The sequence below is a fragment of the Macaca thibetana genome, chromosome 7 (genome assembly GCF_024542745.1).
Source record: "Macaca thibetana thibetana isolate TM-01 chromosome 7, ASM2454274v1, whole genome shotgun sequence".
NCBI classification, from domain to species: Eukaryota; Metazoa; Chordata; class Mammalia; order Primates; family Cercopithecidae; genus Macaca; species Macaca thibetana.
In genome coordinates, this window is record NC_065584.1 from 30,487,935 (window position 1) to 30,509,543 (window position 21,609).

Consider the following 21,609-nt stretch of genomic DNA (forward strand, 5'->3'; position numbering starts at 1 on the left):
ATAGTCTCCAGTCATTAAATGTCCTAGGAACTAGGAAGGGAGGAACTGGGTAAGGCCTCTTCCTCCCCAGGGTCCCAGAGGAATGGGATAAAGTCTGGCTTTATCAAGAACCAAGAAACAAGATGGCAACTACACTAACTTTATTGCCCCCATGGGACTGTAAGCAACTCTAGGCTAGAGATTAGCATAGACCCCAGCACATAGTAGATGCTTACTAAATATGTATTAACTGGCTAATGGATGCACTATACTAAGGAGCTTGGATCAGAGCCTGAAGGGGTCAAAGCAACCCGTTGGGATAGAGTAGCAGCGGAGAGCCAGGAGAGAGATCCCTTATGGGAAGGTGACTCTGGGGGGTGTTGTGACAAGGCGGCGCTATGTGGTCTGTGGCACACCCTTCCCACAATAATGCAGCATATCCTCTCTGGGTAAGGAGGACACTCATGGACGCAGTGCTTTATAGCTAGCCATGCATGGTCGTGTTCAGAATAGCATTTGTTCCTTGCAACCCCAAGGGCAGGGATTATTACTGCACTCTTTTCAGAAACCAAAACTAGGGCCCAGAACTTTGAGGTCACTTGCATAAGACCATTCATAAGAAATGCAGGAGCGGCTGGGCGTGGTGGCTCACACCTGAAATCCCAGCACTTTGAGAGGCTGAGGCAGGCGGATCACCTCAGGTCAGGAGTTCAAGACCAGCCTGGCTAATATGGTGAAGCCCCATTTCTACTAAAAATACAAAAAAATTAGTCGGGTGTGGTGGTGTATGCCTGTAATCCCAGTTACTCAGGAGGCTGAGACAGGAGAATCACTCAAACCCAGGAGGTGAAGGTTGCAGTGAGCCGAGATCGCACCATTGCACTCCAGCTTGGGCAACAAGAGTGAAACTCTGTCTCAAAAAAAAAAAAAAAAAAATGCAGGAGCTGGGACTTGAACCCAGGATTTCCCATTACAAACATCACCTTTGTTGGAATAAAGGATGCAGCTGGGGCTTTCTGGTGCTAATGCCACTCTCCTCTGAACTCCCCAGCCCAACTCTGAGACTCTGAGGCAATCGATGAAGGGGTGAGACAAGGGAGGGAAGGGGTGTCAGGCAACCTCCCAGCAGTTTGGAGGCTGGTAGAGAGATGCAGCCAGCACTGCAAATAGCCCAAACAGTATATTTGTACAGAAAAGGGGTGTCCTTAACTCAAGATACTTTACTGCCATCTACTGGAAAATTCTTATAATAATCATCCAAATATACATGTGTGAAAATGAGGCCCCTGGAATTGTAAAGTGTAGAACCTGAACAATTGTACAAGGCAGCCCTCGATGCAACTTCTCTTGCCTGAAAGAATGAAAAAAGAGAGGACCCTTGCCACCAGAGTGGCTCAAATCCTGCCCTCTTCTTTCCTGCCTGGCAGTACCTGGTTTACACAGAGGGTCTGTAGTAGTCTAGCTCCTGTAGTTTCACCATCTAGGGCCCTGTAGAATCTATTCATCCTTCCATCCACTCTATGAACGTGCCCTGAGTGTGTCCTCTGGTCTAGGTCCTTATCTGCATTCTCTGCCATTTCCTAGCTGCGAGCTCTTGGATATTTTCCTGAGCCACTGTCTCCTCCTGTATAAGATAAAGGTATCTCTCCTGGCCATTTGAGACTTACGTGAGACAATGTACAGAAAGTCCCTCCTGGAACATGATCAAAACTTGCCCCTTTACCCCCAAAGCGGTCAACTGTCAACTTACTGTGCTGAGGGACTCCGTGACCAACAATCTTGACCTGCTCCTTGCACTGTTGGATCTGACTTACACACACCAGGAGGTTCACTCAGAGAGGACAGGCTCTAGCATGTTTTCCTTCAGAAACCACCAAGAAGCTATGGATGTGAACATGTGAAGGTAAAGTGCACAGCACAGAGCTGAGCCCACCGGGTGGTCACCCTCTTTTCCACCTTTAGGCCCTGGCTAGAAACTATGCTGGCTGGGAGGGCACAGGGATCCCTGATCCTGAGAGGGGCTGAACAGTTGGGGTCGTGGGGACTGGGCCTTACAGGTTTCATTTACCTGCAGGAATAGGCTTGCAGACTGTTGCTTGAACAGGCCCCTGGAGATTTCCATTAGGGCTAAAAGCAGGGCCATCCAACCCTTTGAGTTTCAGTTTCCTCATCTATAAGATGAAGCCAGCCATATTTACTTTGAACCATCCTTGAGGGGATTAAAAAGCAGGAAGTAAATGGTCTACCACAATGACAGAAAGAAGTAAACACAAAATAAATTATAGCTACAATTGCAGTCGTGGGCTCCAGGGGGCGTCTGGGCTAGCTAAAGGATGCTATTCTCTGCCGTCCAACTCCCAGCCTCCGTGGGGGATTGGAAAAGCAGGTCCCAGAGCTGGTGAGAAGGCAGATTACAAGCCCCCTACTCCTTGTGTGGGAAGGAAGCTGGCACAAACTTTCTGGAGGATGGTTTGGTGATAGGGATCCTTTTGACCCAGACACTCTACTTCTTGGAATTCAGCCAAGGAAATAATCACAGGGTCCCATAGAGTTGTTTGTGTTAGGACGTTCATTGCAATGTTGCTAATAATAGTGAGAAATTGGAAATAATCTAAAGTTAGAGATACACTCAACACACATTTTGGCTGAACACCAGATGGTCAATTGTTACAATCAGTATTCAGCCGAAGCCCAAGCCAATGCCTTTGATAAAGGAGTACATCTAACATTTTATCAGAGATTCTCTGTGATGACAGTTTCCTTATTGGTGCATTTCACTGTCAGTGTTTAATAGCTAAACATTATAGTGCAAGAACAACATTTTCTTAGTGCTAGCAGTAGCGAGATTGCTCCTGTATTATGTATTATGTAATGTTTGTGTTAATAAATTGGTGCTTACTTCTGACTGATAATGGCAGAGGAGTGTGATGCCTCACTTGTTCTAATAATTTTTTCTTGGCCAGGCGCGGTGGCTCACGCCTGTAATTCCAACACTGTGGGAGGCCGAGGTGGGTGGATCACCTGAGGTCAGGAGTTCGAGACCAGCCTGGGAAACACGGTGAAACCCCCTCTCTACTAAAAATACAAAAAATTAGCTGGGCGTGGTAGTGGGCATCTATAGTCCCAGCTATTTGGGAGGCTGAGGCAGGAGAATCGCTTGAACCTGGGAAGCAGAGGTTGCAGTGAGCTGAGATCATGCCACTGCCCTCCAGCCTGGGCAACAGAGAGAGACTCTGTCTCAAATAATAATAACGATAATATTTCTTTTTTTCAAATTCTTTATAATCCATATTGAGTTAAATGTAATTTACCATAGATATTGTTATTAATATATGTGATTTTAGAGGTTTCCCTCCTGATGAAATTATGAGGTTGGTTAAGCTGACATTCTATTTTTATTTTATCTTTACAAGATATAAAGAACTACAAATAGGGCTTTAAAAAAAAAAGACTCATGGCCTAAATAGAATAAAGTAACTAAAAATGGAATACAGTTTAAAAGGTTGTTTTGCTTACTGCCATGAATATTAGTATCCCAAACAATTCTACAAAGATTAGAACTCTGATGTAATCTAATCTCTATTATTCTCCTTCATATTATTAATTTTTTTGTTGTTGTTACCTCAAAAAGTATCTTTAAGCCAGATGTAGTGACTCAAGACTGTAATCTCAGCTACTTGGGAGGCTGAGGCAGGAGGATTCCTTGAGCTCAGGAGTTCTAGGCTTCAGTGAGCTATGATAGTGCCACTATACTTTAGCCTGGCGGTGACAGAGTGAGACCCTGTCTCTAAAAAATTTAAAAATTTTTTCAAGTCTTTAAAAAGTATCTTTTAAAAGTATCTAGCTGACATATTTTTCAAAATTTGTATTAGCTATGTGTTTCCTTCTAAATCTGAACACTTAAAAGCTCTCAATAATTATTTCCATACATAAAAGGGACAATGTTTACAATCATAAATGATTACAGCATTTTACTCTTGCAATAATAAATGTACATTTATACATCGATAGAATTTCAACACAGAGAGCACAAAAGAAGATATTCATTACAGTTTACACATAGAAGGTCATCCATATTTGAAAGTGTTTATTACAGTACATCCAAATGATATGCCAGTATAACAGGTTGTTACGCTTATTGCATGCAAAGTCCGTGTAACACAGCCACGGGAGAGCGGATCATGCCCCAGTCTAGGAAACCCAGAAATGATGCTCAAGTCTGAACTTGTCAATTCAGCCTTTCAGGGGCCAAAGTTGAAGATGGAGCTCTAAAGCAAAATTTGATACTAAGATCAAAGGCAAATTTTGGTGCACCCCTATTAAATTGTGTCACTTCTGTAAGAGGGACATACTCGCTGTCCATTAAAAATTATGTTGGGGAAATGTATTTATCAACATGGAAAGATTGTCTTGTTAATGCTGAATTTTAAAAGCTAGTTATAAAAGATAATGAAGATGTGAGCCCAGATTTGTAATCAAGGGGAAGCAAATCTGAGTAGATGAAAGATTGCGAGACACATACAAGATGTTCACGATAATTAGCTCAGGGCTTAAAATGAAAGGTTTTGTTTTGCTTTTAATTAAAAAAAAATTATATTTTCTTACAAAACATATTACTCATATGGTTTTTAAGAGTAAAAAATATTTAAAGTGCATCTTTTCTGTCTCCCCTTCTCTTTCATCTGGAGCCAGATTTTGAGCTTATGGAAGCAGCCAGATGGCCTGCGACACTGACCATAGCCACCTCCAGGCCTCACCGTCCATGTTCATCTGAGGGCCAAGGCTTTGGCAGGCTGCAGCTGCCTTTCCTGCACCTGTTCTGCGAGGAGAAGGAGACGTGCCAAGAGGAAGGCAGAGATCAGGTGGAGGGCAGAAAAGGGCAGTGGGCAATAGCCCCACTTGACCAATGACAAACTGGAATCTCAGAGGCTAGAAGTCCCAGAAAAATCCATCTTCAGTCCTGAGGCCCAGGGAATGGCTAAACTGCAGGTCTAAACTTTTTCACAGTAGAAGAAAAAGCTGCAAGTCATTCTCCAAATCCATTTCCCTCTTCTTCTTTCTCAATACAACTCACAAATCTTAGCTGGTTACATACTGACTAGTAGCTAGGTATGGCCATGTGACCAAGTTCTGGCCAATGAGAGAGGTAAGTGCATGTAAAGTGTGCGACTTCCAGGAAATTCAGGAGAAACCTCAATCTACTCTGCAGAAAGAGCAAATCTGAGACTCAGAGAAGCTAAGGAACTTGCTCAAGGTCACATAGCCAGTGAATGGCAAAGCTGGGATACAAGCTCAGGTCAACAGACACCAAAAACTTGTGATTTTTTTTTTGGTCACACCACACTGCCTCTCTCCTGGGTCCTGGGCCATCTCTGCTGGGGTAGGGGGAGGGAGAAAGGTGCAGGGGGTGGTCAGGAGTGTGAGGTTTGTGCTGCCTGCTGTGTTGTTACCTCTGTGATGGTAACAACAAATCTAAGAGGCCTCCAAACAGCCAAGGGCACTGCGGGGACCTCACTCCCCTCCTCCTGTAATTGAGATGTCAACCTTCTGCCTCATTCCTTCCCATCCTGGACACCTGGCATTGCAGGGCTCTCAATGGAGACAGCTGATTTCACCCTGCTTCTCCTGAGCCTCCTCCATCATGAAGACATGAACTTGGTGTGTCAGACTGATAAGTGAGCACTCTCTCACTACCCCCCTTTCTTCTCTTTCCTCTCTCCTTTTCTGTCTTCTCCTCTCTGCCCTCTCCCTCCCTCCTCTTTTCCCTCCCTATGCCCCCTCTTTCTCCTCCCTCTGCCTCCTACACACTCTGAGATGAAAGGGCCAGTTAATCTTGCTGCCACCGCTTCCATGGGGCTGCATACTCACTTGCTTGTCCACAGGCACAGGCGTCCCTACCAGGACTGCCTAAGCGGTCCCTGGAAACCATGGCTAATTGGTGAAAGAGCCCATTCGTTCATTCTTCCACAGCCTGGATACTGCAAAAGAGGTTCTCTCAAGCTAAGCCAAGATTTCCACCCTGATGCACCAATCACCCGGGAGACCACTGGGTTTACTTGTCACCCAGACCTGTAGTTTCCACCTTGACATGTGAGCTTGGAGGCTGAGCATCCCTGCCCCTAATCACACACACCCCCTCCAGCACAACAGACAGCAGAGTGCCTGAGGGCATTTGATTAATGTGCTGCAGGCTTACAAGTTTATGAATATTATATTTATTCATTGAACCAATGTTTACTGAGCACCTACTATGTGCCAGACTCTGTTATAGGCACTGGGGATACAGTAGTGAATAAAGCAGTTCAAATCCTGCTCTCTTGGAGTTGAGAATTCAGTGGGGAGAGACAGACAGTAAACAGACAAATATATACCTGTCAAGTGGTGATAAATGTTGTTGAAGACAAAGCAGAGTAGATGGAGACGCAGAGTGCAGAGCACAGCAGTTTTAGGTAAAGGGAGATCCTCTGTTACTCTGGAGAAGTAAGTTACATACCTGCTTCCTTTATGTAACTGACATGTTCCAGAAAAGTTAGATATCAATGAGATTTGCATATTAAGTCATATTTCAAATCAAACATAGTCAAGCCTTGCAAATTAACATGCAGCAAATCTCTGAACCTCAGTTTCCCCATAAGGAAAATGGGTTTGATAATTCTCGCCCCAGCTAGTTTATGCTATTGAGAGAGATTCATGGGGTGAAATTTTAATTTTGTGGATGTACTTTGTAGCCTGCAAAGCACTTTATTACATCAAACTAATGTTATCGTTGTTAAAATGAAGACATAGTTAGCAAAATAAATTACTACTTCCAAATAGAAATTCTGTGATAATCCAATTTTCATGTATTTAGTTGGCTAAAATGAAGATTACACTTGCATGTTTTCCAAATCTGGGCAGGCAGGGATGGCATCTTTGTAAGCCTTCTGAGGCTTGGGAAGCACTCTGAGTTTATCCCTGGCTATGACCTGCTGTCAGCACTAAAGAGCATCCTGACCCAAGCCTATCTTCACCTTGATCTATCTGAAATAAGAGCATGAGAATGAAGAAAACCCCCACCAGCCTTCTTAGGTGCAGCTCCTTGCATCTTGGAATAGTCTCCATCCAAAACATTTGGGGCATTATAGGCCTGACAGACATGGAGGCGGGGTTACTCACTCAAGGCAGAAGCTGCTTGCTACATGGATTTCTCTCCTTGTAATACAACACTCTGAGGCAAAGTGGAATAATTTCCACTTGAAAGGGAATTCATTTTATTCAAATAACACCACCAAATAGCAAGATTGAGGGTGCATATCTCCAGGAAAGGGCTGGACAGCAATTAGATGCTTATCTGTGTCCCTGCCCCCATCGTACTGCCTGAAGGTACAGTCATGGCTTAACTATAGGAATCTACAACAAGAACAATGGAGAGTGTGGTTTATAAATTATTTCTGTCATTGTTTATGGAGGATGAGATTAGACTCAGGGTGGGTGGTGGCAGGTTGCAAGATCAATGGCAAATGTGTCCTCACCAGACATTTCTTTTTGAGACAGAGTCTTGCTCTGTCACCCAAGCTGGAGTGCAATGGCGTGGTCTTGGCTCGCAGCAACCTCTGCCTCCTGGGTTCAAGAGATTCTCCTGCCTCAGCCTCTTGAGTAGCTGGGACTACAGGCACCGGCCACCATGCCTGGCTAATTTTTATATTTTTAGTAGGGACGGGGTTTCCCCATATTGGCTAGGCTGGTCTCAAACTCCTGACCTCAGGTGATCCGCCTGCCTCAGCCTCCCGGAATGTTGGGATTACAGGTGTGAGCCACTGCATCTGGTCCTCACCAGACATTTCAAAGATCTCAGAATGTAGCTCTTCCTTTCAGAGACAGACCAGTAGCAATTCATCAATCAAGAGACTTTTACTCAGTGTCGACTCTGGGCAAATCATCCTATTAGGAAATATGGAAGAAACCCCAAAACATTTCCAACATAAGCAAGGAGCTCTCATTTTAGTTGGAAAGAGAACAGAGTTCTGTGGATGAAAAGAGGAGCCCTAAAGAGGATGTGGGAGACACTAAGGCACTTAAATTACATGATCCCATTTGATCATCATCACCACAAAGTAACAGCAGCATTCTTATTCCCATTATATGGAGGAGAATACTGAGAGCTGAGAGGTTAAATGACTTGCTCATGGTCACACAGCTGGTAAATGGCAATAAAATGCTCATTCTTAGTCTGCTTGACTCTCATGGGGCCAGAATCCAAGTGAAGTTTTCATATTGATTTTGCCTCCCTATTGATTTTGTCAGGGATAAGCATATGTTTTAGAAAAACAAAATGACATTTGCCGTGCTTCCCTTCACTCCATTCCTTAAGGGGAGCTGAGGAACCACTAGCTTTAGATCTGAAGCTTTAATGTCCTTTTCTGCTGATAAATGATATTTCTAAATAAATAATCGTCCTTGTCCGTTTGTGTTTCCACGACCAGATCTCCTTTTCCTGACTGAATACTCCCTTCCCCCACTAACATCTTCCCACGTTCGCTTAGCTTCTTTCTCTCTTTCCTTTTCCTCATACACACAAATTCAGACACACACCTTCCCACCTCACACCCATATGCAAAATAAAATTAGAAATACCACCCGACTCACAAGGTATTTGGGGAATGGAGATCTTCAGTCAGTATAGCCAAATCCAGGCACCCCAGGCTCCCTCCCTGCCAAGCCCATGTGAGAGGCAGACAGTGCTTGTGAAAAGGGGCCCAGACAGCCACAATTATGAGACAAAGCTGCTCTGAAGGAAAAAGGGCCATGTGTGCCTCCCCGTGTCTGTCCTGTGGCCACTGGAACTCACAGGGCTACCAGCTGCTCACGGCCACCATGTGGCATACTGTTCTTTCACTTACATGTCAGATGCTTTTAGAACGCGAAAAGGTTTCCTGGCCTCTTTTTTATTTTGATGTATGCTGATAAATTACAGAGGAGCAGTGTCTGGTTATTCGAGAATAGAGGCTGAGCTGATTAGCATATGGCCCTCATTTCAAGGGATTGCTCTTGTTTTAATCAGCCAGTTGAGAAAGTAATAAATACTTATTTATTTATTAAGTATGCCATCACCCAGAGGAGAGGAACAGGGCAGGTAGGTGAGCTACGACACCCAGGAAATTGAGGATGGTGATGGCACCAATATTCCTGCAGTGTTTGATGTTTTTAAGGCTCTGCTCCCCCCGCCCCCCACTATTTGATACACACTGGTGTGACTACCCTCTTGGTGCATCACGGTACCCACCTTAGAATAGCGGAGCCCTGGAAGGGGAAGGAAATAGAAATAGGAAGGTGGGGGTAGGGCCCGAAGAAGCAGCTCCAAGTTCAAGCTCTGTGTCTGGATAAACTCCCATTGTCTTTCCTTCTCCCAAATCAGAGCTGCCCATGGGTCCCATGGTGATGCTGGGTTGTGTGGAGGCCGAGGGCAGGAGCATTAACGCTAGAACAAAGTTCAAGTCCAGGCTCTGTCACTTAATGGCTGTATGACCTTAGACATGCGACTTAGCTTCTCTGAGCCTCAACCTCCTCATCCCCAGAATGGGGCTCAGCCAGCTTCGTAGATCAGGCTGAGAGGATTAAGGAAGCGTCTTATGCTAAAGGCTTAGTGCAGTGCCTGCTACCTAGCAGGGGTGCGATAAGTAGTGTCTCTAATTATGATCTAATCAAGCAGTGCTTGCCCTGGGCAGGCCCTGTTTAAGAGTTTTACATAGATTTTCATTTAACCCTCACATCTCTGTTTTACAGATGAGGAAACTGGAATCTAAGATTACACTGGAATTTACAGACGAAGAAACTGGAATCTGAGATCTCACAGTAGTGAATGGTGAATATTCAAACCCAGGTAGACAGGCTCCAGAGTCCCAACTCCCAATCCTCTGTACACAGCCCTTTCGAGGAGATGACGCTGGTCTTCACGGGTGTTGCCCTGGCAAGCCGACCTCTCAAACCCCCAGGGTTCCTTCAGTCCGAGTGGAGAGCAGGGAAGGTCGTGGGACATAGCCGAGAGGGAAAGGCAGGATGATGGCTTGAGAATCCACATCAGGGCTGAATCCCAATCTCCCAGCTGGAACGGGCAGCTGAAACCAGGCAGAGCGCCCCAGCCCGCTCAAGGGGAATCGAGGGGGGAGGAGGGGGCAAGTCCACAATGCTGAGACTGGCGGCCAGAGCACCGCCCCCAGGAGCGGAGGGAGGGGTGGCGGGGCTGGGGGGTGCCCAGTTGCCGTCCCCGCCGCTTCCTTGCCCCTACTCGCTGGCGCCCAAGTGGGAAAACAGCAGCTGCCCGCTCCCTCCTCCCCACATCCCCGCTACCTGCCCAGTTCCCGAAGCGAAGCGCAGGCTGCGAGCCAGCCGGGCCGAGCCCACAACTTTGCAGCCTCGGGCAGGGCGAGAGCCGGCGTCCGGGGCTCCTCTTCTCGGCGACCAGAGCTCGGTGAGTTCATTTCCTCACCCCTCTGCGGCGGCGGCAGTGCGGCGGCGGAGGAGCGGGGGGCGGCTTCCCTTGCGTCCGGGAGGCAGTGGCCGAGAAGCCCGCGGCCGCCGGCGCTGCCGGTCTTTCTAAGGCTCTGGCTGTGCCGCCCTCTGCCGCGGACGAGGCGGGCGCCAGTGCTCAACGGACAGCTCCCTGAGCCCCGGGGCCCCACGGGCGGTCTCTGCTGCCCCTTCTCCCGCACAGGGCCCGGGCTGAGACTGCCCACCGAGCGCCCCTCACTCCCCTAGCCCCTGTCCTTCGCCGCCTTCCCAGCGCTGCGGCGCATCTGGCTGCTCCCGCGACCCCCTGGCGACCGGCGCGGGGAAGGCACTTGCTTCGCCGGAGCCCCAGGCCAAGGGCTCTCCGGGGCGGGCAGCGCCGCCGCAGCCCCCGGCGGCGCATGACTGGGGGCGGTGCCCAGCCCCCCGCGACCACCCTCTGGCTTGCACTGCGCTGCGCCCCAGCGGCAGGGAGAGGCCCACGCTCTCCGCGGAGGCTGCGGGTTCCCGGGGGGCGCTGGGACCTGCAAAGGGGATTCCAAGGTGACCAGTCGCCCCGTCCTGACGGGACAGCCTGGACGGAGGCCCCGTGGCATCCGCCCATCCTAGGTGCAACCGCCTTCCCAGAACTTTTCTCGCGCCTCCGGCTGGCCAATTCCTTAGCCTCTGGAAAAGTTCTCTCGGGCGCACGGAATCCTATTTCTCGGTGGCTTCCGAAGCTGGCCAGGAATCCCGGCTGTGAGGCGTGGAGTGGGATGGGGACGCTGCAAGGGCTGCGCACGGCGGCGGGGTCGATCCCAGGAAAGGCCGGCCAAGCATCCACTCGTGCGCCCAGGGCGTGCTTGTCAGCATGGAAAGGATTTCGGCGCCATGAGGGTTGTTTGGGTTTCTCTCACCAGGAGGGCGGGAGGCGGGCGCGAAAAGGGGATTTTAATTTCGCCTCAAATGAAAACGCTCTTTGCAAAGAAACAGCCCGGGCAGCCAGCGTTGGAGAGATGTGCTGGCCAGGACCCGCTGACACAGGTATTCTGGCTGCGTCCCCACCCCACCCGGCGCCCGAGAGCGAGTGTGAGTGTATCGGTTGTTTTAATTGATTTTTTTAAGCTAGGTGGCAGAGGCTGCGTGTCTGTACACGCAGATACATACATACACAAATACAGATACTCAAGCGCACACAGATTACACGTACAGAGTCACAGACAAGGACACACACACACATCGTGGTCCCGCACGCACACATACCTCCAAAGAGCCTTGGGTAACCGGTGAGGTCCCTGAGTGCTGCCCAAGATGTGTGTGTGGGTGGGGGCGCAGGGAAGGAGAAAGGGAAGTGTGAAGCAGGATTTCCAGCAGCTCAAATGCCGCTGATACCTCTGCCCCCAATCCCAAATCCTTCCCTTTCTCCTCCTAGGGAGGTCTGAACCAGAAATCCCAAACCTGGGCTTGTTTCCACAGCCACAGAGGGGAGGAGTCCTATCCCCCAGCGCCCCCCACCCTCACAACTTGTATTGCTGTGCCTGACTCTACCGCGCCAAGGCGCCGAGCTCGCTCAAAACCCCAGGCAACACTCACCCCCAGGAAGGGCCTAGACCCGAGGCCGCTGCGGGCTCGGGGTCTCTGGCCTGCCTGGTCCGGGGTTAGGGAACTGGGGAGGGGAAATCGGCGGGACAGGGGTTTGGGCGCGTGGAGTCGCGTGCAGAGCCCCAGAGGCGCGGCACGGAGGAGCGCGCGAGGGCGCCCCCTGGACGCCGCAGTCAGTCAGTCCTCTTCTCACCCCGGGTCCCGCAGGAATGTAATCGAGGATGCTGGCCCTGCGGCTGCTCAACGTGGTGGCCCCCGCCTACTTCTTGTGCATCTCCCTGGTGACCTTCGTGCTGCAGCTCTTCCTCTTCCTGCCCAGCATGCGCGAGGACCCCGCGGCCGCCCGGCTCTTCTCGCCGGCCCTGCTCCACGGGGCGCTCTTCCTATTCCTCTCGGCCAACGCCCTGGGCAATTACGTCCTGGTCATCCAGAACTCCCCAGACGACCTGGGCGCCTGCCAGGGGGCCTCGACCAGGAAGGTTCCGTGCCCCTCACCTAGCACCCACTTCTGCCGAGTGTGCGCCAGAGTCACCCTGAGGCACGACCATCACTGTTTCTTCACCGGCAACTGCATCGGCAGCAGGAACATGCGTAACTTCGTCTTGTTCTGCCTCTACACCTCCCTGGCCTGCCTCTACTCCATGGTGGCCGGCGTGGCCTACATCTCCGCGGTCCTTTCCATCTCCTTCGCCCACCCCCTGGCCTTCCTCACGCTCCTGCCCACCTCCATCAGCCAGTTCTTCTCCGGTGAGTGGGCCTTGGCAGGCAGGTTGGGCTCTACCCAAAGATCTCCCACCCCAAAGGTTGCCGGGCCCCAAACTCCAGCCCCAAAAGTTGCCAGATTTAGCAAATAAAAATACAGACCCTTCCATTAAATTAAAATTTCAGATAAACAACTCATAATTTTTTAGTATAATTATGTCCCAGATACTGTATGAGATACACTGAGAAAATTTGCTATTGGCTATCTGAAATGCAAATTAAGCGGACATGCTGTATTTTATTGGCCACATCTCCCCATACCCTCATCATCCTCATCCATCATGCTGTCCATATGCTCACAGAGTTGTGGCATCCAGGTAATATACCTGCTCTGTGCCAGGCAGGGCTGGGTGCTGGCCATTCCTCCATGTAGCCCCATGAGGTACAACCATGCTATGACCGTCCTCTGCCTGGACCCCAGTCCTGCTTACATGTCACCCAAGGACTCTGCTCTCCAGAGGTCTCACCAACCAACTGCAGTAATATTGAACTTGTTGCCAGCCCAGCCCAGCAGGAGACTAAGCCTCGTCCTCCTGCCTATTATGTTTGACCTCACCAGCCTGTTCTCCAGCCTGTTCTCCAGCCTGCCGATGGCTCAGAGCAGAGGGAACTTGGGTGGGAGAGGCAGGCATTTTTTTTTTTTTAGACAGAGTCTCACTCCATCACCCAAGCTGGAGTGTAGTGGCGCAATCTCTGCTTACTGCAACCTCTACCTCCCAGGTTCAAGTGATTCTCTTGCCTCAACCTCCCGAGTAGCTGGGATTACAGGTGCGTGCCACCGGCTAATTTTTGTTATTTTTAATAGAGACGGTGTTTTACCATGTTGACCAGGCGGGTCTTGAACTCTTGACCTCAAGTGACCCACCCACCTCGGCCTCCCAAAGTGCTGGGATTACAGGTGTGAGCCACTGCACCTGGCTGAGGACTACACTTTAACTAGTATGCACAAGGACCACTCCCTAATATCTGGCCCTAGAAGTACTCAGCTCCTGGTGGCAGTTCTTACCACTTTATTCGGCCTTGAGACTGGCTCCTACTGCGTTTCCTTCCACTTCCTCCCTATCCTGGCCTTTGACTCTGAATGACTTAGCTTCCACAATCGGTAGTGTCTGCGTGCTTGGGCCTGCATGTATAGCATTGTTATCTCCATTTCTCAGATGATGAAACCAAGACTCAGATGGGATTAAGTGGCTTGCCCAGTATCTTCCTACTACTGAGTGGCAGTCTCTGGTCTGCCTCTCGGGTCCTTAATCCACAGCTCTTCTGTAGTGGCTCAGGGAATAGAGCATGCTTCCTCACCTGTTGGCCTTCTAGGAGCAAAGAAAGACAGGGGGCAGCTACTTCCACTGAAAGCCCAAGATTGTTTGGAGGTGCCTGGGCTGAACATTCATAAAATTTCTGCTCTACTCTGGGAGAAGCCATCATTTCAGTCTTTGTGGTGACTATAGCCCAGTTCTTCCCAGGCACAGAACTATCATGCCATTTGGCAGTGGGAACACAGAGATACAGAGGGGACCCAGCTACGGGGGCTGCCTTCAGGGCTGGTGGCTGAGCTGGGTCCAGAACTCACAGCTTTCAGGCCTTCTGGATCCCAGCACTGGCACAGGAGGCTGCTGGGACCAAAATAACCAGGACGGGGGAGGGTGGGTGGGTGGGCTAGGGGGTGGAGTGTGAGCACAGGCAGGTGGAGGGATGAGGAGAGCCAACAAGCCTGCTTATACTTTCTTTTCCAAGTAGTTTCGCCAACCGTAAAAATGGATGGTTCCAGAAGGAAGACCTTGAAATGGTTTGATTTGAGATAAATCTGGGCTTGAGGCCTGTCCATATGTGCTAGGTTTGATCTGATGGGAGCACAGAGCCAGTGAGTGCCCACCTTGGGGCCCAGACTCCTGTGCCAGCATAAGGATGAGTTCCCGTGTCTTTCACTTCCTCACCATATCCGCTGGGAATAGGCGACCAAGACTTCTTACCTCTAACTCTCCTATCTCATCCTTTGTGACCTTTCATCTTTCCTCTTGACAACCCTCCTTCTTTCTCTCCCATGACATACACCCCACCTGTTCAGCTTTCGCTTTCCTATTCCTCTTGTTCCCCAACCCTCAATCCGAACAGTTGGTAGCACCGTCTCTCATCTGCTCTGGAGGGCAGGTGGACAGGAAGGAGTAAGAAGCATGGGTTGTTTAATAGAAATTGAGTTCGAGATCAGCCTGGGCAAGATGGTGAGACTCCGTTTCTACAAAAATAAAAAATAAATAAATACACTAGTCAGGCATAGTGGCATGTGCCTGTTGTCCCATCTACTCAGGAGGATGAGGTGAGAGAATTGCTTGAGCCCAAGAGTGTGAGGCTGCAGTGAGCTATGATAATGCCACTGCACTCTATCCAGCCTGGGCTACAGAGCAAGACCCTGTCTCAAGAAAAAAAAAAGAAAAAGAAAGAAAGAAAGAAATTGAGCTGTCCTCAACTCTGGTGCAGATCTGAGTCAGATCTGTCACCAGAGCATGGATGGCCGTGAGTTTGGGCCTTGAGAGCTAAAAGTGGGAGGGGTCTTCTAGTGTGAAGGTGGCTGCCAACCACAGGCCCTCAGCTAATCCAAAGAGGGAGGCGGCTAGTTAGTTAGGTGTCAGAAGTTGCCCTTTCTTTTGGCTTTGTGGGACCAGTACAGGTTGCTGTGTCACCTCTCTGACTCTTACTCTTATCTGGGAAATGGAGATGCCACCATCTGACCTGTATCTTGGCATTTGGGTAAGTACACCAGCATGATGGGTGCTACCAGAAGGTGCAGTAGGAGGGAAAGGGGAATAAAGTTCATTGAGCACCTGTTATGTACCATCCACTATGCATGTCACATTTCACCCATTCCTCACGACAAGTCCATATTATCATATCCATTTTTAAGGCTCAGAAACCAAAGACTCAGCAAGGTTAAGTTGCACTAACACCACACAGCTGGTATGATTCCAAATCAAGATTTGGAGTTGGGGCTTGTAGCCAAAGTTCATACTCTTTCCACCACACCACACTGCCTCTTGGGGGCTGCCTCTCTGAAGCTGCTTCTGGAATGAGCCACTTTGGGAGGGAGGCAGCTACTTGTCCTTGGATGTACTGAAAAGTATGCTGGGTGATTATTTGTCAAAGGTGTTATAGATGCTTGTTGGGAGGAAGGGGCAGGGGAGATTGACTGATGTGTCCTTTTAGGCCCATTAGGAAAATTCTGTGATTTTTGAAAAGAAGCAGAGCTATTATTACACAGTTAAGAGGAGCTGAAGCAGCCAGGCTAGGTAACTTCAAACACTTTTAGACAAAGCAGGTCCCCAGAATAGCCTTTTGTAGCTGCTGCATGGGGCCAAGAAAAGGCCACAAGGTCTTTTTCTCATGCCTTGATTTAGTGCCAGGAAAAAACCCTGTGGGAAATGGCTTCCATCCGCCCAGGCTTATTCCTGGGGCAGTGTTGCAAGGCAGGCCCAAGCTTGACAGCTCTGATGTTCTCACATCACAGCTCGAGGGCCATCTTTGCCTGTCAGCATTCCTCACACCAAAGGGCACCATGGACCTGGGATCTTCCATCCCGCACATGGCTGCCCAAGCTAATCTGTGCCAACAAGGAAGAAGTGGGTCAGGGGAATGGCACAGCCCAATGTGAGCCCTGTCCCACTACTGCCCCTGTGCCAGTGGAGGGGCTGCTCTAAATGGCAGCTGGGCCTATCTGTCTCCAGCTTTGTAAAAAACAAAACAAAACAAAAAACAAACAAACAACAACAACAACAAAATGGGTATCCAAGCTCCTAGGGATGCTCCTAAGAGGAGGCTGCTAAGGAGAGAATCTGAATCAGATCCACATCCTCCCTGACTGCTGAGTCCACCACTGCTCATACTGGACAAGTGTTGAAAGACCAGTTCCCAGGACTTTGGAAATTGGAGGCTGAAGAGACTTGGGAAGAGGTGGGCTGGGGCAAGAGAAGGCTAGGGAAAGGGCGAAATATGGTTGAGATTTTCAGGGGCAGAATAGGTTGTAAGGTGGAGTCCTTAGAGGAGATACCCCCACCCCACCAGAGGAGGTGATAGGGTTGCCCTACAGGGAGCCAAGGGCTAAGGAGGACTTTCGAATTAACTCCAGGGTCCAGTGCCCTGGCTGCTGGGCAGATCAATGTAAGTGTCTTTGCCACAGCTGCCAAAGTTGCAGCCCAGCCAGGACTCTAAGCCCTGAAAAGGAGAAGGAGAAAGCTTGATAGTTTCAGGAGTTAAACTTGAACTCATTTTGGATGTAGTCTCCTGCTCTGTAAACATGACCCTCTGCTGGGAGCACCACAGTGAGTGTGAACGGGGATGCTGACCACTCTGTACATCATTTTCTTGAATCATGCAGCTGAATGAAATCGTTAGTATTATTATACCCATTGTACAGATGAGTGAACTTCAACTGAGAGGTTGGGACACTTGTGTAAGTCCACACAGCTGGGAGACTCAAACCTAGCATGGACCAGCCATCCAAACTCTGAGGAAGAGTGTGGGAGCTGTTACTCAGTGATTATTTCAAACCAGTAAGAGGAAGTGCTTGGTTTAGAGGGATTCTGGGGAGATCCTGCCCCACGACACAGGGCCAATGACCTTGGGGGCCTCTTTTAGCAAGATTTGATTGACAGAACCAGCTCTGGTGGAATGCTGTGGTGGCCACACTGTCCTCTTGTTAACATTAATGACTGAATTATTCTCTACGTTGGTGCTCTGGGCTGCTCTTGAGACTAAGCTCATGACTTATTCTTCCCAGTTCTCCATCATGCTGTCATTTTCCTGAGTCCTCTCAACTAGCGCTCCCAGGACAGTATAGAGAAGGTGCTGCGGTCTAGACATCTGCCCAGACACCCACTCCCTCTTTAGGGTCCTCAGCTCACCCCTCTCTCCTCCTGAGCAAAACCCCTTCACCCTGCTTCCAGCCCAAAAGGAGAAAACAGAGAAAGACAGGCATCTCCGACTCTACAGAAATGTTATCAGCGGCCAGATGCTGCCCCAGGAGCTGAGGGCTCTCCTCGCTAAGCTCATCAAACTTAGCTGTTTTCGCCAGGTCTCCAGTTTTCCCCTCTTGCCTCAGGTGCCATCTGCACCAAGAAAAAGTTAGGGCAGCTGGTTCTTCCTTCCTCTCCCTCACTGCAGCTGCAGCGCTGAGGTTGCTACAAAATGTAGTGTCAATCTCATTAATCTCCCTCCCTCCCAGTGGAAAGCCTGCCTAGATCACAGTTCTGCAGGTGGCCTGGGTGTAAAGCGGCTCTGGTGTTTCCCCTCCCGTTGCCCTGCAGGAGCTGTCCTGGGTTCTGAAATGTTCGTCATCCTCATGCTCTACCTCTGGTTCGCCATCGGCCTGGCCTGCGCTGGCTTCTGCTGCCACCAGCTGCTGTTGATCCTCCGCGGGCAGACCCGCCACCAGGTGCGGAAGGGGGTGGCAGTGAGGGCCCGGCCCTGGCGCAAGAACCTACAAGAGGTCTTCGGAAAGAGGTGGCTGCTGGGCCTGCTGGTCCCCATGTTCAATGTCGGAAGTGAGAGCTCCAAGCAGCAGGATAAGTAGCAGACACTCCCGTCATTTATCTCTCTCTCTCTCTGTCTTGACTCCTCCTGAGCATAAAACCATGGCAGCCTTGTCTCCACCCATGACCCACTACAACCTTGTGCTGGTAAGGTCCTAGCATCTTCCCCCCGCCTTCCACCCATGAGAACAGTGTGGGCTGGTGGATTATGACAAGGAGGAAAAACGTCCCCCCAGGCATTTCTAGGCTCCTCACGAGCCAGCCAGGTGGCTGCTAGCCGTTAGACTGCCTCTGCTTTCGTTCCTTCCCCTTGGGATCCCTGCTTTCCCCCTCTTCCTGGCTCATCCATTCTCCACCAGGTCTCATTCATCACTGCTGTCTGCTAGAGCCCTTCCTCTCAGCCTCCATGTTGGGAGAGGGGAGTGGATTCTTGCTGCTGGTATGAAACTCCCTGGGACCTAGAGGCTGGCAAATGTTTAAAATCACCATGTGTAAGAGGCAGCCAAGTCAGCTCTGCCAACAGCTAGGGGAGTTGGGAAAGAGTGGGTGTGTGTCTGCATCCCCTCTGTAGGAAAAAGAACTCAGTAGCTTGCTGCTCCCTCACCCCACCCTCCAGGTTCAAGACCCTTTCTCTGGGAGACAGAAATCAATGGCCTGCTTTTTCCAAATGCTATTCCCTGTCCATCCTGCCCCATCTGGCCAGCCCAGCCCAGTCCAGGACCTGGCTGGATGCTTCGTCTCCCTGGAACTCTTCCAGCCTTTCTACCTGATCTCCAGCCCCCAGGTCTTTGCCAGATGATGGGAAGGCAAGGAAGAAGGGACAGGGAAAGAGAATTACTGATAAAGGAAGGGGGTATTCGACTGTATAACCATATGGAACTGTGTGTGTGTATGTGTGTGTGTGTGTGTGTGTGTGAGAGAGAGAGAGAGAGAGAGAGAGAGAGAGAGATGGATGGTGGTGAGAAGTGTTGTTAGAAACATATAGGAATAATGCCTAGGGGAAAGGGAGAAGTGAGAGGGACAATTGGGTTCATTTATGCCCTATACAAAGGGCATTCCAGCAGCTGAAACTTTTCAGTGTTTGAACGGCTGCCTGTGAAGGTAGTGAGTGCCCCATCACTAGAGGTATTCCAGCAGAGTCTAGGCAATCGTCTGCCGGCATGCTGTGGAAGAGATTTCTGCACAGGGTCATTCTAGGTGAGCTTACACATTCCTTCCAACCCCAAGGTTCTGGTGTCCTGGTTGTGACTGCTGGACCCAGAGGCAAGATCTGCGGAGATGCCTGTGAGATATTTGCTTTCCTGGAGGGGAGTGTGGGCATGGGAGGGGTCTGAAGATCAGTACCCAACCCAGCCACTGAAGAGAGAGTCTATGCAGAGACAGGGCTACCTGGGTGGTTGCGGGGACTGACATTTGAGGACAGGGAGATGGAGCCGTGTCATTGTCAGTGGCAGGGCATGGGGGGCAGTGGTGAGTTAAGGCTGGGGAGTGGAGATGACCGGAATATAAGGGTGCAATTCCCAGACCATCCCTGCGCATCTGACTGACTCCAGTGGAGGCACTACTGTGTGTTTTCTGAAACCCAGAGGACCAGACCCCTGGGGCATATAAGGGAGGAGGGACAACACAAGGGCCCCCTCCTGACTGGGTCCCAAAGCCAGTATGACATCCATGCAGGCAGTAGTGCTGAATCCACGCCCTGCAATGCCCAACCGCCGACCACAGGGATCTGCTGATAGCTGCACAACACCCTGGGTTCTTGAGCAGAGACTGGGAGGACTTTACTGTGGTTCTGCCTTCACGCCCCCTAGACAGCTAATGTAGTACTCGACCTGCTCATACTTCTCCCTCCCATATTCATTCATTCATTCATCCATCCTACATATATTTATTGAATGCCAACTACGTTCCCAGCCTCTTCCAGGCACTGGCAATGCAGTGGTGAACAGGGTGACAAGATTCATGCCATCAGGGGCACCTTGTCACGGCCGTCTGTGCACTGATTCACACCCCCTGAAAAATGGTCACTCTGCCATCTTGGTGGTTGGTGGGGCAGGTTATTTGGAAAGAAAGGATGTGATAGAGATGGCTGAAGGGGGGAAGCCTAGGCTGCCTCAATGGAGGAGTCACCAGGGCATCTTCACCCCCAATTCTGGCCATACTTAAGCAATGGGAGGGAGAGGGAGGAGGGGAAGGTCTGGGCAATTTTGGCCTTGACTCTTTCCTGACCCCAGAGCTCAAGCTTAGAAGCCAGCCCTGCCGTTTTCAGCCTCCTGAAGTCTCAGCACGGTGAGGCCCGACATCCTGAGGAAGGGCAACAGGGAGACCTACAGGATGTTGACTGCTTGCAGACTGGTCAATGGGGGATGAGGGTGGGGAGGTTGCCAGATGTGAGACCTGAGTAGCATTTGTACACATGGCCCTGTATTGTCCTTGAAGAACATCAATAAAATACATGGTTTTAAATTGGATTTGATATGATTGTATGGGCACTGTTGGTAGCAGGGCTGTACTGAACTGATGCAGCCATACTAGCTGTTCAAATATTTAAAATAAGTATTGAAAATACTTCTATCTTAGTTGGTAAATAACCATGGCTCAGATTCTCTGAGTATCCTACCCCTTCTGCCCCTGCTCCTCCCTGGGAACCCTTGATTCTCTCCACAATCCAGCAACTAAAGTGATGAGGGCTCCCCAGCCCGCTGCAGCCCTCAGTCAGAGTCCACTGTGATTTGTCAGGGCTGGGCCATGTGGTGCAACATATGTATCACCTCTGGGTGGTAACAGGTCTCAGTGCTGGGGTGGATCCACAGGGAGCAGGGGTTGGAATATCTTACCTAGGAACTTCCCTTTTCCTCCTTCTCCTTCCACTCTTTCTCCTCCTCTCCCTCCCCTCCCCATATCAGAAGACAGGTGAGGAGGAGTGAAGAGAGTCCCTCTGCTCCTCCTCCACAGACAGAGCCAACTGTTCCTAGGGATCAGTCAGGCCCCCTGCCCTCTCAGGCCCTGCAACATCTGGAGGTCTCAGGCTTCCCAGTCCTGGGGACAGGTGGGAGGATGTTGAGCCCTTCAGGGAGTGGGCCCTGAGCAGATGAATGAGTAAGGCCTCTGATTCATCCTAAAGACACAAGGCCTGGACTGAGGAAGGATACAACTGCAAAGAGCTGTTGCAGAACCCTCAGCCTAGCCCAGTGTCATGATGGTGTATGTGCCCTGAACACGGGCCAACAGGCGACCAGCTTTGCTGCAGGAGCTGGGTGAATGGAGCTGTGGCGAATCCTCA

General features: G+C 50.1%; 3 protein-coding genes across 7 annotated transcripts in view; 1 reads left to right on the top strand and 2 right to left on the bottom strand.

Moving 5' to 3' along the window:
- The window catches only part of TMEM63C (transmembrane protein 63C), a 143,933-nt gene that overhangs the window by 108,049 nt on the left and 14,275 nt on the right, over positions 1 to 21,609 (bottom strand). The gene's annotated exons all lie outside the window — the stretch shown is intronic.
- The window catches only part of CIPC (CLOCK interacting pacemaker), a 69,403-nt gene that overhangs the window by 14,674 nt on the left and 33,120 nt on the right, over positions 1 to 21,609 (bottom strand). The gene's annotated exons all lie outside the window — the stretch shown is intronic.
- ZDHHC22 (zinc finger DHHC-type palmitoyltransferase 22) lies at positions 10,158 to 20,797 on the top strand. 3 transcript variants are annotated; one of them, XR_007727555.1, is made up of 4 exons: positions 10,158 to 10,426; positions 12,253 to 12,792; positions 18,102 to 19,610; positions 20,561 to 20,797. XR_007727555.1 is itself a non-coding variant. In XM_050798868.1 (3 exons), the coding sequence occupies exons 2-3, from the start codon at positions 12,267 to 12,269 to the stop codon at positions 18,365 to 18,367; spliced, it is 792 nt and encodes a 263-aa protein (XP_050654825.1). In that variant the 5' UTR covers positions 10,158 to 10,426; positions 12,253 to 12,266; the 3' UTR covers positions 18,368 to 20,797. The 3 variants fall into 3 exon arrangements, 2 of the variants coding, with proteins under 2 accessions (XP_050654825.1, XP_050654827.1); XM_050798868.1 differs by having other exon boundaries at positions 18,102 to 20,797; XM_050798870.1 differs by lacking the exon at positions 10,158 to 10,426 and adding an exon at positions 11,285 to 11,487 and having other exon boundaries at positions 18,102 to 20,797.